The 14,713-nt window shown below is 38.2% G+C and overlaps 1 protein-coding gene across 7 annotated transcripts in view; it reads left to right on the top strand.

The window, feature by feature from the left end:
• Window positions 1-2,237: 2,237 nt before the first annotated feature.
• The window catches only part of AKAP9 (A-kinase anchoring protein 9), a 193,706-nt gene continuing 181,230 nt past the window's right edge, over window positions 2,238-14,713 (top strand). For 6 of the 7 annotated variants that reach the window (XM_053608480.1, XM_053608479.1, XM_053608477.1 and 3 more), the window contains exon 1: window positions 2,238-2,641. In XM_053608480.1, coding sequence (XP_053464455.1) covers window positions 2,594-2,641 — 48 coding nt within the window. In that variant the 5' untranslated portion in view covers window positions 2,238-2,593. The remainder of the gene's footprint in view (window positions 2,642-14,713) is intronic. The other variant, XM_053608481.1, reaches the window with a different exon arrangement.

Here is a 14,713-nt window from a genome sequence, read left to right as displayed (position 1 = left end):
AGTCATACTCAAGCTGTAGGGCTTTTAGATTATCTTATACCTTCATTTATCTCCATGGCTCACTCCCTCATCTCTTTCAAGTCTTTGCCAAAATATCATCAGGGGCTCCCTTGAATGAATAATGACATGAATGAATGATTTGTATGACATAATGTGACACGACAGCAGGAGGTGTCAGAGCACTAAGCGCCACACCCTTGCCCTTCTAATTTAACATAAAACTTTTGACATTGGTTGAGCTCCCATTATATGTAAAACAGACATCTGCAAGATTGATGGCTTACTGTAAAGGGAAATGCTGAAATGACTTGGTTGCTTTTAGAAGGTGTTCTTGAACATTTTCAGCACATACCGAAACAAATACCTGGTTTCCTCAGTCACTGAGAAAGCAGTATCCATTAACAAACAGGAGCATCTCAGATGTCCTGGGCTTCCTCCACCTAGGCAATCAGAATTTACAAACATAATCCCTTAATGTAAGCCGTATATAAACCACTGCCATGTAGAACACTTGGTCTGAGCCCTAGCTCTACTTATAGCTTGATGGGTGACTGAGTAAATGTATCGCCTGTCATCTTAATTCTTTTATGCCTATGATAAAATGTCTAGTCTCACCCAGTTCTCAATTCAGGTTGAGATAACAGGATTATACATAACAGGATAATACGTACTCGGGTGTTAACCAGTTGACACAATTACACACATTGTGGAGCTTGAGAAAAAAATATCATTTTTAAATCTGGGAATTTCTAAATCACAGTTATTTAAAACTAGTCTTCAGTTTGTGGTAGACTTAAGGTCTTCGGACTCTCTTTTTTAACCCATTTTCACTTAACACCACTTATACCATTGAACACATAGCTTATTTTAGTTCACACCTGCCAATGAGTCAATCTACCCTAGCTCAGAACAAAGGCGAAACAGTTAACGTGAGACATTAAAATGTGTAGCTCACTCTAGGAATGAATTTAAGGGTTGGAGGGTAGGGAGCAAAAAGGAAACATTGAGGGAACAGAAGGAGAATAAAAGGAAAGATAGTGATAATAAATTTCGAAACGCTATTCAATTCAATCCATCTAGTGTTTATTGAGTGCAAAGCTCTGGGCTTATCATTTCAGTAATGCCAAGATGAGTAAAGAGTTAGGAGTTCCAGCTGAACTAAGAACAAATTATTAAAATATAATGTAGAGTACACAAAGGAAATACAAGGAAAAAAGAAAGCAGACATTAATTCAGGATATTTTAATATGCCAGAGGTAGTCACATTTTATATATAAGCACTTTTTTTTTAAATTTCAGATTAATATATGAGTACGAAGGATTAGGTTACATTGTTTGCGTTTGTTAGCTAAAAGTCCAAGTTGTAGTTGAGCCCCTCACCCAGGACGTGCGCCATATACCAGTCCAGTTAGGTGAGAGCTTACCAACTCTTCCCCTCGGCCTCCCCCACTTGAATTTGTTTTCCTTTGTGGGTGTGTTGTAGTTCATCTACTAGTTTCGTGTTAGTATTGAGTACACTGGATGCTTTTTCCATTCTTGTGATTAACAACGCTTCCAAAAATTCCACATAAGCACAGTGAAGATAGTTAAGCCATTTTAGTTAAGGACATTTAAGCTAGAAAGTTACTGCAGGCTGCCTTTGTCCCCAGCCCAGGTTCTGCTCAGGCTCCTTTCAGAACATCATTAACAAAGGGAAGTCCTAAGGAGGGGTGAAAGGGGAATAAGTTTTGACTGGACAGTCCCAGCTGCAGAATAGGGAACAAGAGGTCCGAAAAGATATTGGGAGGCTGCTTCTAAGGTAGGCCTGTGAAGGATGAACCAGAGGTTGGGCGGGAACCAGTGGGCAAGAGGAAAGGACCTTTAGGCTAAAGAAGTACTAACAACAACTGGCTGCTGTCCTAAACCCCTGTGTTGAAGAGTCAATCTAAGGTAAAAAACTGGGGTCGGGTGCGTCCACTTCCCCCTCGCCTGCCTCCATGTTTGCCACGGGGGCTTTTTAGCGTTCACTAGTTTCACTATTAGGCATCTGTTATTTTTGTGATTAAAGAAAAACATCCATAGCATTATAAAAGAATTGAATCCACTGGACGGAGGGTGGGGGTCCGGCCAGGAGCCCTGGGCGCACTCTGCCCCCTCTACCCACTCCGCGTGGCCGCCACCTGGGAGCCGCTGATCCCGGTGAAGGGCACGCTGTCCCCGCGCCGCGGCTGGCCGGTCCGAGCCCGTGTCCGCGGCTGGGCGGAGTCTCCGCCTCCCGGACGCGCAGGGCTGGCGGGACGGGGCCGAGCGCACCTGCCCGACTCGGCGGGGCTCGCGGCGGCTGCGCGGACCGTCCTTCCACCCCCCTCCCGCCTCGCCGTGTGTTTACGTGGAGACGAAGATGGCGGCGGTGACGGCGCTTCCCGTGCGGCCGGAGACGCTCCGCCCGTGAGCGGGGAGATTGGTTCCTCTCCGGGCGGGGTGGGGGTGCGCCGATCCCTGCCCTGCTGCGGGGCCGCGGAGCTTTCCGTCCCACCTCCGTCTGAACAGACCTCTCCTTCCAGCCCCTGACCCCCGCCCCTCCCGGGTTTCCCTCGCCTTGGTCGCAGAGGCCATGGAGGACGAGGAGAGACAGAAGAAGCTGGAGGCCGGCAAAGCGAAGGTAGGAGAGAGTCGGAGGCGGCGGGCCTGCGGTGGGGGGCGGTGGCCGGCCAGGGCGGGAGGGGCCGGGGAGCTGGACTTGGCGGCGGCCGCGGTGCGCTGCCTTGCGGGGAGGTGCTGCAGGGTCTGCGTCTCCTCTCGCCCTCTCTTTTCCAGTCGGAGAAAAGCCCTAAGTAGCCGATGATACTTTCGTGTTAATTGAATAGTATGGCTCCTTTCTCGTGAATGCCCACATAACACTCTTTTACTATAAAACCGTAAGCTGGTATTTAATTGCTTCTAAATCTCTAACCTTTAATTTTGTGCGTGTGTGTAGAGAGGAGTTTTTCTGGGTGGTACAGGAGGCATTGTGCTTTCCAGGGTGGGGATTTAGGGCTTCTCTATATTCCGTGAGGGATTTGTGAGCTGATCATCAGCTTGTCTTCTTTAGGTGGCACGCTGGCACTCTTGGGTGTGTGATTGGCCTGTGACAGCTGCTTCAGCAGTCCCTTGAATGTGCCACAAGTGCCAGCTGTGAACTTGGCTTTAGGGCGTTCTCAGAAGCATGTCTTTGTACGTTTGTCTTTGCAGGTCTTTGTCATGGCATGCGCTTTTGTATTGTGAGGAATGTTAACGCAGACTGTGAATGGAACTTAAGGGAACCTAAAGGTTCCATATTCCAAACAATATGGAATTCCTGCTTTAAATAATTTAGTTGTATTTATTTCTCGAGTCCTGATTTTGTGTGTGTGTGTGTGTGTGTGTGTATGAAAAAGCCGGTGAAGCAAAAATACAAAATTATACACAGGTATCATTCATTGGGCTTCTTAAAAATTTTGATACATACAAAATATAAATTGAGTAACATATTTATTTTAAAAATTACATGTTTTAACGTATCTTCTGGCTGTACTCAAAGGTCCTCTTCCTCCTTACAATGAAGCTATCTTTTTACCTTATATTATGATGTTTTCTTTAGAGACAATTGTTATCAGTCATACTTGGATCACAAATTAGAATATAGTTAACTGTTTTTCCTCTCTTTTTTCCTCTTCCCCCACAGAAACAAAGGAAGTCAGGTTAATGATTTGTTATCAATGAAGGGCTATACTGTGAGGATGTGGTAGTATAATAGAGGCTCAACACAAGTATTTTTGAATGAATATGTATATAAGCTAGCTTCATATTATTAAAATATTGTTGGTTTCTCCGCAAGCTACCTCTATCTAAAGACAGGGCTTAAATGCTTGTATGTAGATTTTTAATTTAGAAACTATAAATAGAGGGAAAGGGGAATCAGGATATCTTCAGAAGCTCAAAGTTCCTTGCATTCATACAACCGGAGGGCTTGAGCAAGCTCTGTGCATCCAGGGAAGTGAAGGTAAAGCAGTGAATATCTGTTTAGATGTCTCATTTGTCTGTTGCATCAAGATTTTCACTCCCTGCCTCTAAAAGTATCTTCCTTAAATAGGATATATATGAAGCAGTCCTACAAAACGTAGTTACTTTGGATAGACATATTGTTTGTTAGGAGTAGTTGATTTGGCAAAAAAGAATTCAAGTTTCTTCGTGTGTTTCTTTGTCTTTCAAAATTCTACCTGTAGGGTAAAAATCTTTTTAAGATTAACATTCGTCATAGACTATGTTCTTCTAGAGTTGAGCCCAGTTTTTCCAGTAAGAAATCACCTTACAGATTTATTTACAGATCTGTAAATCACCTTACAGATTTATTTACACCACTACCTTGGTGAGGCAAAGTGTGTTTACTGAAGCATTAGCTATCCGATATAAAAAAATACCCTTAGAGGCAATATGAAGAGAATGGTTTTCTAAACTATATAGATGTGATGGAATATTAGGCAGTAAGATTATGAAGACTGCTAAGAACATAGAAAATAGAGTGAAAACATCATCATTATCAAAAACAGTATGTACATTATTTCGTTCATATAAACATGTGCTTTTAAATTGGACTGAAAAACTCTGGATTAAAATGTATACATTTATTCAGCAAACCTATATTGAATTCTTACTTTATGGCAAGAGCTGGAAATACAGAGGGAGTGAGTGACAGTCTCTTCTCAAGTTGCTCAGAGTGTAGTGGGAAAAATGAACACTGGACGATAAGTACAAAGAAAGAGGAGGGGGAATAGGATTTGGGGGGATTTTTTCCCACGTTTTGTTAAAGTATTTTAAATACTGTTTCTTCACTTTATATCAAATAGTAGGTACTCAATAAATATTTGCTTAATGAATGAGCAGAATGTTTAATAAGTCATTAATGGGTGCTACTTTATCAGCATGATTGTAACTTATAACAGAATCCATAATTCTTTTAATTGGAAGTATCTTATTGTTGACATCAGAAGAAACTTAAATTGATCATTTTCAAAAATTCAGAGTCTTGGTTCTCCAAATGTCTCCTTTATTCATTTTATTTAAGTATTGTATTTGATAATCTAGTTTTACAAACCACAACTTTGTAATCTTTTTCTGGGGTAATTTATTGGTCAGCTATTCAATTAAAGTTTCTGTAGACTTTATAAATGATCATTTTTACTAGATTGTCATGCACATAGAGACTTTATAAAATGTTTCATACCAACCAAAACCATAATAATAGAATAAATTATAATATTTGTTAACATTAAAATATGTAATTCTATAGAGACTTTTTGAATTGGGAAAATGCCCAAAGGTAATGCCAGGCTTAAAAAAAAGTTATCTAGAAAAGGTATATGTACATATTTATACATGAAGACCCTTGAGAAATAAATGCATGGCAATGTAAGTGTTGGTTATCTCTGAGTGATGAGTTATAGGTAATTTTAATTTTCTTTTCACTTTTGGTATTTCCCAAATTCTCTATATTTCTTTTGTGACCAGGAAAAAATATTTAAATGCCATTTTTAAAAATAATAAAGGCTTATCAAATGCAGTATATTAAAGCATATGTTATATTGTATGACAATTATCACATGAAAATGAGGCACAGAATAGCTAAGTTTTCTACTTCAGTGTGGTCCTGGAACTATGATTCTAACTCCAATGCTGCTTGTAGTTGAGATTCTATATTATTAGGCATTTATAGATCGTCTTTTCATTTTCATTGTTCTTATTCTTTTGTTACTGGCAGTTCTTACAGCTATGGACATACTCATCTTGCCTTGCTTCTTCTCATTTGCCTCTTTCCCTAATATTCTGGTTTAGACTTGCTGTGAATAAAGAATCCAGAAGCTGGGGTTGATAGAATACTTTATAAACAGCCAAGGACCCATGGAGCTTGGTGCATTGGCTTTATGGCAGTTTAGTTGTTCTGCCATTTGATACCTTTTTAGTCTTTTATTGGATCCTCAGCTGTGTCCTTGGTATTGATGTTTCAAGACTTCTGAGACTGGGGGATGTAAGACATTACTACATTATGTGTTAAGAAAATATTTTCAGAGCTGGGTTAAGTCCATTAACAATGTGCTGGGTGGGACACCTCTGTATAGGTTGTTCTTGTGTTGAAACAGACTATACTAACCACACTTTAAATGACTTCATTTTTTCCAAGTAAAGTTATTTGTTATTCCTCATTTAAAGGAAATACTATAATTTAAGTGAACAAAATTAAACAGAGTTGCGTATTTAATATAAAATTATTTCTATTCAGCATTTACATGATTGATATTATTTGTTGAATAATTATTAAAATTCTTGCCTATTGAAAGAATTTGTAGTTACCGTAGAACCTCCATAGCTGACCACCTCCCTACATTGACCACTTCCTTAAGTTGACCTAATTTTTGTAGACTGGACATGTACCCCATATACGTATCAGTACAGTAGGCCTAGTTATTTTTGTTGACCTGTTTGTTACAGTCTCTTGTGTTTTCTACTTTACAGAGGTTCTACTGTATATGATTGCATAACAAGCATTTTCAGTTGGAAGAGTAGTGCCAGTTGTGTATAATTATATGATTTTTATTTATGTAACAAGCACCAGTTTGAAGAACAGTGCCAATTGTTTGCAAAAAAAGATGATGCTTCTTGGAAGCTATGTATTAGATTATTGATGGCAAGACTTTTCAGTTATTTTCCCCTTTGATAGACAAACTTGGTTATGATGTAAATCGTTCTTTGCATATTTCAGATAACGCTGTTCCGTAACTAAGAAAGTTGTTCTTGCTCTCTGTTTTCTTTTAAACTTTCTAGTTTTTTTATACTTACGTGTGACAGACTTAGCTTTCAAAGTAGATGTAGCATTTTATACCTTTGTCAACATTCATTTCAACAGGTGTGTTGCCTATGACTTAAAACTAGCTCATGACCTTCAGGGTTTGTTGAAACAAAACAAAACGTTATGTTTAGGGAGATGATATGGAGGAAAGAATGTGGTGTCCTGTCAGTGAAACTGAAAGTTAAATGACAGCACTTGGAAAAGAGGAAGTGCAAAAGGATACATCCAAGTATTTGAAACAGGGTAAGAGTGGAACAAAAATGTTTTTCAGACAAAAGCATCTCTTATTTATATAAATAAAAAGAGTTGTAGTGAGAGCTAAACTGTGACTACAACATATTATAGGCTACTGATTGAAATATAAGTGAATTTTTCTAATATGGAAGCTGGAAAATGTTTTGATTGTTAAACATTAAATTATAAGGGACATTATTGGTGTTCATTTCTCGTTAAGATTCCACTAAAAATTAGGCACCTTACTGGTAGCATCCCTATAAAAACTTTAATTTGGAAAAGTTACAGAATTTTTCAAAGTTAATTTTTTTAAAATTTCATGTATTTATTTATTTTGAGATAACATTCTTACTTTGTCACCCTGGGTAGAGTGCTGTGGTGTCATAGCTCACTGCAGCCTCAAACTCCTGGGGTTGAGCTGTCTCTTGTGTCAGCCTCCCGAGTAGCTGGGACTACAGGTGCCCCACAACACCCTACTCGTTTTTTTTTTTTTTTTTGGTACAGATAAGGTCTCGCTCTTACTCAGGCTGGTCTCCAACTCCTGAGCTTAGGTGATCTACCCACATTGGCCTCCCAGAATGCTAAGAATACAGGTGTGAGCCACGGTGCCTGGACTCAAAGTTTATTTTTAAAGATTGTTTGGCATCTGGTGTATATGTGAAAGAGAGGGAGAAAGAGAATTTACAATATTGCTATTTGGCTTAGTAGAAAAGGCATTAGGTCTTTGGAGACATTTATTTGCTCGTTTGTTCAATCAACATTTTTAAATTACAACTACAGCTATGGATTTTTTTACTTAAGCATTTATTTGAATGATCACAAATTTGGTATATTATTGTCTGTTAGAATAATCCTAACATAATATGTGGCTCTCAATGGGTGTTTTGAAGGATAAATAAAATAATGATTGAGAGCTTTTTGAGTTTTCCAGTTGCTAAATATGGAGAAGCTATGATTACACTTTTTTTTAATGGAAGTGAAATTCACATGAAAATTAACCATCTTAAAGTGAACAGTTCATTAGCTTAACGTGTTACTCAACCACCATCTCTGCCTAGTTCCAAAACATTTTTATCATCCCAGAATAAAAACCTTGTGCTTATTAAGCAGGTACTCTTCATTGCCTCCTGCCTCCAGCCACCAGCAACCACCAGTCTGCTTGCTTTTCTGTGGATTTACCTATTCTCCATATTTTTGTACAGGTGGGATCTTAACGTATTGCTAGGCTGGTCTCAAGTGAACTCCTAGTCTCAAGAGTTCCTCCTGCCTGGGCTTCCCAAAGTGCTTGGATGATAGGTGTGGGCCACCACACTGTGTATAATGTCTTGAGGTTCATCCATGTTGTAGCGTGTATCAGTACTACATTCCCTTTTATGGTTGCATTGTGTGTTTGTTTGCCCATTTAATTGATGGGCATTTGGGTTGTTTGCCCATTTAATTGATGGGCATTTGGGTTGTTTGGGCCATATGGGTTTTGTGGATGGTACTGCTGTGAACAGGCAGTTGTATACCTGTTTTTACTTCTCTAACTTCTCTAAAGTAAAACTGCTAGGTCATATGGTAATTCTGCATTTAACTTTTTGACAAATCACCAAACTATTGCCATAGTGACAACTTAATGATATTTAAGTACCATTTTAAATTCCCATCGGCAATGTATTATGATTTCAGTTCCTCTGTACCCTCCCCAATGGTTGTGTTTTCCTTTTTTTTTTTTTTGTTAAATTATAGCCGTCCTGGTGAATGTGAAGTGAATTTCGTTGTGATTTTGATTTGCATTTTCCTAATAACTAATGAATGATGTTCAGCATTGTTCTATGTGCTTTTTAGCCATTCGTAGATCTTTGACGACATGACTGTTCAGGTTTTTTGCCCATTTTTTTAATTGGATTGTTACCAACATTTTAATATAATATTAATTACTAATTGTATGTATAATTTATTTATATACTATGTATCTTGTCTGTGTATTTGTCAGGAGAGCATGTGCACTCAAGCATAAGGGAGGAACTGAGAGAAACATATTATCTCCAGTGGGGTTATCTTCTGAAATCTTGATTTTTTTTTTTTTTGGCCTTCCAGGCTCTGCCAAAATTAAATTGCTGTTTCCTTTAAATAATAGGTTCTTGGTAAGTTGATTAGAGCATGATGCTAAAGTTTGATTTCTTTTTTTGCGCCAATGAGTCCTTCCCTTCCATGGTTAACTGTTTTACAAGTACATGCAGTTGGTCAGAGGGGCACCTGTTGTTTTTGTGGCTTGATCATTACCAGCCCATTTCCATTGTGGGGAGAAAATAACATCCAGTAATGAAAAGGCCAGTCATACACATATATGTATATATACAAACATGATGGATTAATATAGATAATTCATCAATGTAAGATGTTTTATTGTCATATTGATTGCTTTTTTTTTTTTTTTGAGACAACATCTCACTTTGTTGCCTTGTCACCCTTGGCAGAGTGCTGTGGTGTCATAGCTCATACTCATGGGCTCAAGTTATCCTCTTGCCTCAGCCTCCTGAGTAGCTGGGACTAAAGGCATCCACCACAGTGCCCGGCTATTATTATTATTTTTTTTTATAGAGACTGGGTCTCCCTCTGCTCAGGCTGGTCTAGAACTCCTGAACTTAAGCAGTCCACCTGCCTTGGCCTCCCAGAGTGCTAGAATTACAGGCGTGAGCCACTGTGCCCAGCTCTCTTTTCGTTTTTGTAGTATTCATCACAAAAATATAGCTGAGGATACTGAATGACCTTCAAGATACACTGCATAAAGCTTTGATTGATTTGCACATGGGATTAACGCTATTCAAAAAGGTTAACTATTTGGATTATTTAAATAATTTAGCATTGTTACAAGGCTGCTATTGCCTAGGTTATTTATTTAAATCTATAGATTTCTTTTGTAGATTTCTTTTGTAATATGTAAAATTCCTTAATTCCTTTATCCTCTTTGTTCATGAACAATGTAGGGTGTCTTTTCAGTTGCTATCAGAGTTATGCTTCCCATTGTGCTTTACTGTTCACTGAGATTTTCGTTTTTTTTTTTTTTTTGTTTTTTTTTTAATTTGGCCGGGGCTGGGTTTGAACCCACCACCTCTGGCATATGGGACCGGCACCCTACCCGCTGAGCCACAGGAGCCGCCCATGTTCACTGAGATTTTCATGTGGCCAAAGAGTGTCTTTGTAAATCTAAGCAATTTTTTCCCCTCTTAAGAGATTATTTCTTAAAGGCCCTAAAGTTATTTTTGACTATTTAGAACTACATTAACTTGACTCTACAAAGTCCTAATCTATAAAGATTGGAATATATAAATTGTATTGATTGTATAGGTTCTCTGATTTACAGATCTTTGAAAAGCTAATGAGCTATAAAATCTAGGTTTTCTTTATATTTTTTGATACTGAACACACTACAAAATTCCTTGTTGTTTACAAAAGATTGTTCATTGTGGGATCTGTAACTAGGCTATGGTTATTCCACAGGGGTCTTGCTTTTATTCAAATTGGTACTAATACTGCCTTATTGGTTGTTTCCCTAGGGAAGATAGTGACAGGAACTAATTATAACTAAAATATTAGTTCTCCATATATATCAATAATTAACTTTAATGTGGGAAAGTGTGTGAAGGAGAAATGGGGGGTTGCAGTGGTCATGGGGCAGTGCTCTCAGTTAATTCCTGCACTATTTTTATTCTGTTGACTATATATGTATATCTTAATTTCTTGAGAGTGAAATAAATTAGTAAATGTTCTAAAGAGCAAGGTATCAGAAAGTGTGTAATAATGCATTAAAAATTATCTACTGGGTGTTGTTATATGAGATAATAGGTCTTGGCTGAAAGTTATAGAAAGTCTATTTTCTATTTGTAGACAACTTAAAAAATATTAGTAATATTTTTGGTGTGAAATCTTTTATTTTTGCCCAAATAAAATTTAATTTTAATTTGCATAAATTCCTTTAATAATGAAAACATTTCATACCCGAGCATATAAAGACATCCTTTTAACAAGAAAACTCTCTTTTCTACTTGAAACAGTGATTAGCAATTTTTATAATAAAGTTCAGGAACAAGAAAAGATAGTTTGAGTTTTTTTATTTGAGAAGAATATATTTTTCACACATTCAAAGGATGAAATAAATTTGATAGGTGTCAAGATTTTCATCTATGACAGAAGAGCCTCTATATTTCTTTTTCTCTAGGATTTAGATTTTTAAAAATGATCTGTTTTCCTTTCTGTCTCATGTTATTTTCTAGGCTTAGTATTTTATGCCTATATTCAGAAAGCATGTTGATTGAATATTCTTTTGAATTATTCTGTGATTATTTTCCTTTATTCTGCACACTTATAACCAGATCCCATTCATTTTTATGTAAAATTTTATATAAACATTGTCTCATTTGAAATCTTTTCCTTCCCTTTCTAAATCTGACCCATGTCATCTCATCTTCTATCTGGTTTCCTTGCCAGTATGTTCTATAGTCTTTCAGATCAAACCCTAGATTTATTAATTGATTTAATATTCACTTGAGCCTCTATGTTATGAACATCATTGGGAATTCAGAGAAAAAGTCATAGGCCTGCTTGTAATACTTTCACATTCTAATGGAGCAGAAAGTCAGGCACAATATACTAAGTATTTATAGTGAAGTACAGGGAACCATTTATTTACTCATTTGTAAATATAATTGAGTGTTTTTAACTTGCCAGGCACTGTGCTAGACTTGGATATGAGAGAGATGAGAGACATACTCTTCCTAGCATAAGCTTTATCTGGTTAGTAGACAGATGCATAAGCAGATAACTATAAATATAAGATGACTAGTACAAGTCTGAGCCTGTGAAAAACACAGAGGAGGGATATCTGATTCCATCTTGGCAGTTAGGGAAGACTTTCTGGACGGATAAACACTGAATGAAACCTTAAAGAATGGGGAGAAACTACCCAGGTAAGAAGGGAGTGGAGTTTGAGTAGAAGCTTCCTGGAGAATGAGATACCATGAAAGAGTAAAGGTGTTAAATAGTTGACTTGTTTAGGGAGAAATGTGGTATTGTGTTGTTTGGTATTATTGGAGCTTCAAGGTATGAGCTAGTTGTAGCAAGAGATGAGTCTTGGAACAGTAGGCCGGGACTCCATCTTGAAGATCCTTGGATCTCATGTTAGGGAGAAGGAATTTTATCCTATAGGTTGCAGGGATCTATTGATACGTTTTAAGCTAATTGGGACTAATATGGCTATATAGATTTGCATTCTAGATAAATCAGTTTTATAGTTATGTTGAAGATAGGTTGAGGAAGACAAAACCATTTAGGAGGCTATTGAAGTAGTACAAATGAGAGATAATCAGGTAGGAACAGAACTGGCAGAAATAAATATTTAAAAGGTAAAGTCAGCAGAGCTTGGTGATTGGTTGGATCTGCAAGGCAAAGGCCAGTTAGCTTGGAATGAAGGTTGATGTTACCACTAAGTAACATTTTCTATAATTAAAGAAGAGGAACAGTTGCAGTTGTTCACCGTAGGCAAGATTGTGAAATCACCTTGGGATATCTTATATTTGGTGGCGCCTGTGGCTCAGTGAGTAGGGCGCCGGCCCCATATACCAAGGGTGGCGGGTTCAAACCCGGCCTCAGCCAAACTGCAACCAAAAAATAGCTGGACGTTATGGCGGGTGCCTGTAGTCCCAGCTGCTCGGGAGGCTGAGGCAGGAGAATCGCGTAAGCCCAAAAGCTGGAGGTTGCTGTGAGCCGTGTGACATCATGGCACTCTACGGGCGGCAAAGTGAGACTCTGTCTCTACAAAAAAAAAAAAAAAAAAAGAAGTTCCTTAGGAGACATATTAGTGGGATCTTTCAAAGATTTTGTTGTGATAGGTAGTATAATTGTAGTGGCTATGGGATCGGACAAGACCAGATTATCTAGGATGTAGTGCCTCTGTTCTTCATCTGGAAAAAGAGAACAGTAATAGTACCTGTGTTGGTACTTGGGGATGTTGTGAGAATTCACTAGTACATATAAAAGCACTTAGAATATTGGAGTTCCGTAAGAAGTTCAAGAAGTGTTAGCCACTTATGATCATCATTGCCTTAATGGAGCATAGAGGGTTAAGCTGTACAGCAGAAAATTAGATGGAAAGCATAGGCTGGGATGATGGAAAGCATAGATGATGAGGAGTCATATGTGTCATACCCTGTTTCCCCGAAAATAAGACATCCTCTGAAAATAAGACCTACTTACAGGAAAGATAAGATGTCCCCTGAAAATAAGACCTAGCACATCTTTGGGAGCACACCTTAAAATAAGACACTGTCTTATTTTCGGGGAAACAGGGTATAAACTAGTATGGATTTTTATCCTAAAAGGAGTAGAAAACTGTTAAAGAATATGTGTTCATGATTTTTAATTTCTGAAAAGTTCTTTTCTAAAAAATATATCCCATGTTCAGGTAGGTATGCTACCCCTAGGTGGCATTACATATTATTGCTATGTAAATGAAGACATAAGCTGTCTTGTGTTTTTTTAATGTAAAATATAAGTGTGATTAAAATAGCTAAATGTAAGCAATCTAATTCTAGTAGGGCTCTTTTGTTCCAACAAAATGAAACAAATCTGAGATTAGTTAAGAAAAGAGAGGGTTCTTGTAAAGGTGCAGAGATTTCAAAGGAAGGTTGGGCCACATGGGAACTGAAAAGCCCTTAGAAGCTGAGGCCTTTCTTGCCATCATTTCTTCTTTCATTTCCACAGTAATCTATACTCCTCTCTTTGTAGACCAGCTTTCTTTGTCTACGTGTCAGTTTGCACATGACCAAAAGTTATGGGATGAATCCCTGAAGCTGTTCTTTCTGTTCCATCCAATGGAGTTGTTTCCCACATTTAGTATACTTGAAAAAGAAAAAAGAAGTTGGAATGAAAAATTGTATAGTGGAAACAAATCTCCTCACAGAGTAAGGCTTTGGTCAGTAGTTCAATATTGATGTGTATAAGAAGTACCTGAGGAGCTTTAAAATTTGTTTGATGCATAGATCTCACCCTATACCAAACTCAGAAAATCTAGGGCGGAGCCAGGCCTCACCATTTTTTAAGGGTCCTCAATGAGTAGTAAAGTTTAGGACCCACTGACATAGCCAGTTTGTGTGATTCTGTGACACTGAGTGATTCTACATCGTGACCTCTTCTAAGCCACCTATGTTACCTGGTGTGCAAACAAAGAAGACCTAGAAGGCCGCAAGTTCCCCATCCTGGATGAGCACTGGCCAGTTCCCTCAGAATTGAGTTCTACATGCTTTACAAATACTGAAGTATTTTGTCTATAGAAATATATGTAAAGTGTATACGTAAGATAAAGATTAATGACAAAGGCTTGGTGCCTATAGCTCAAGTGGCTAAGGCGCCAGCCACATACACCAGAGCTGGCAGGTTTGAATCCAGCCCAGGCCTGCCAAACAATGACAACTACAACCAAAAAATAGCCAGGCATTGTGGTGGGCACCTGTAGTCCCAGCTACTTGGGAGGCTAAGGCAAGAGAATCGCTTAAGCCCAGGAATTAGAGGTTGCTGTGAACTGTGATGCCTTGGCACTCTACCCAGGGTGACAGCTTGAGGCTCTGTCTCAAAAAAAAAAAAAAAGATTAATGACAA

Source organism: Nycticebus coucang, chromosome 11 (genome assembly GCF_027406575.1).
Source record: "Nycticebus coucang isolate mNycCou1 chromosome 11, mNycCou1.pri, whole genome shotgun sequence".
Taxonomy (NCBI): Eukaryota; Metazoa; Chordata; class Mammalia; order Primates; family Lorisidae; genus Nycticebus; species Nycticebus coucang.
This window is presented reverse-complemented; position numbering and strand designations above follow the sequence as displayed.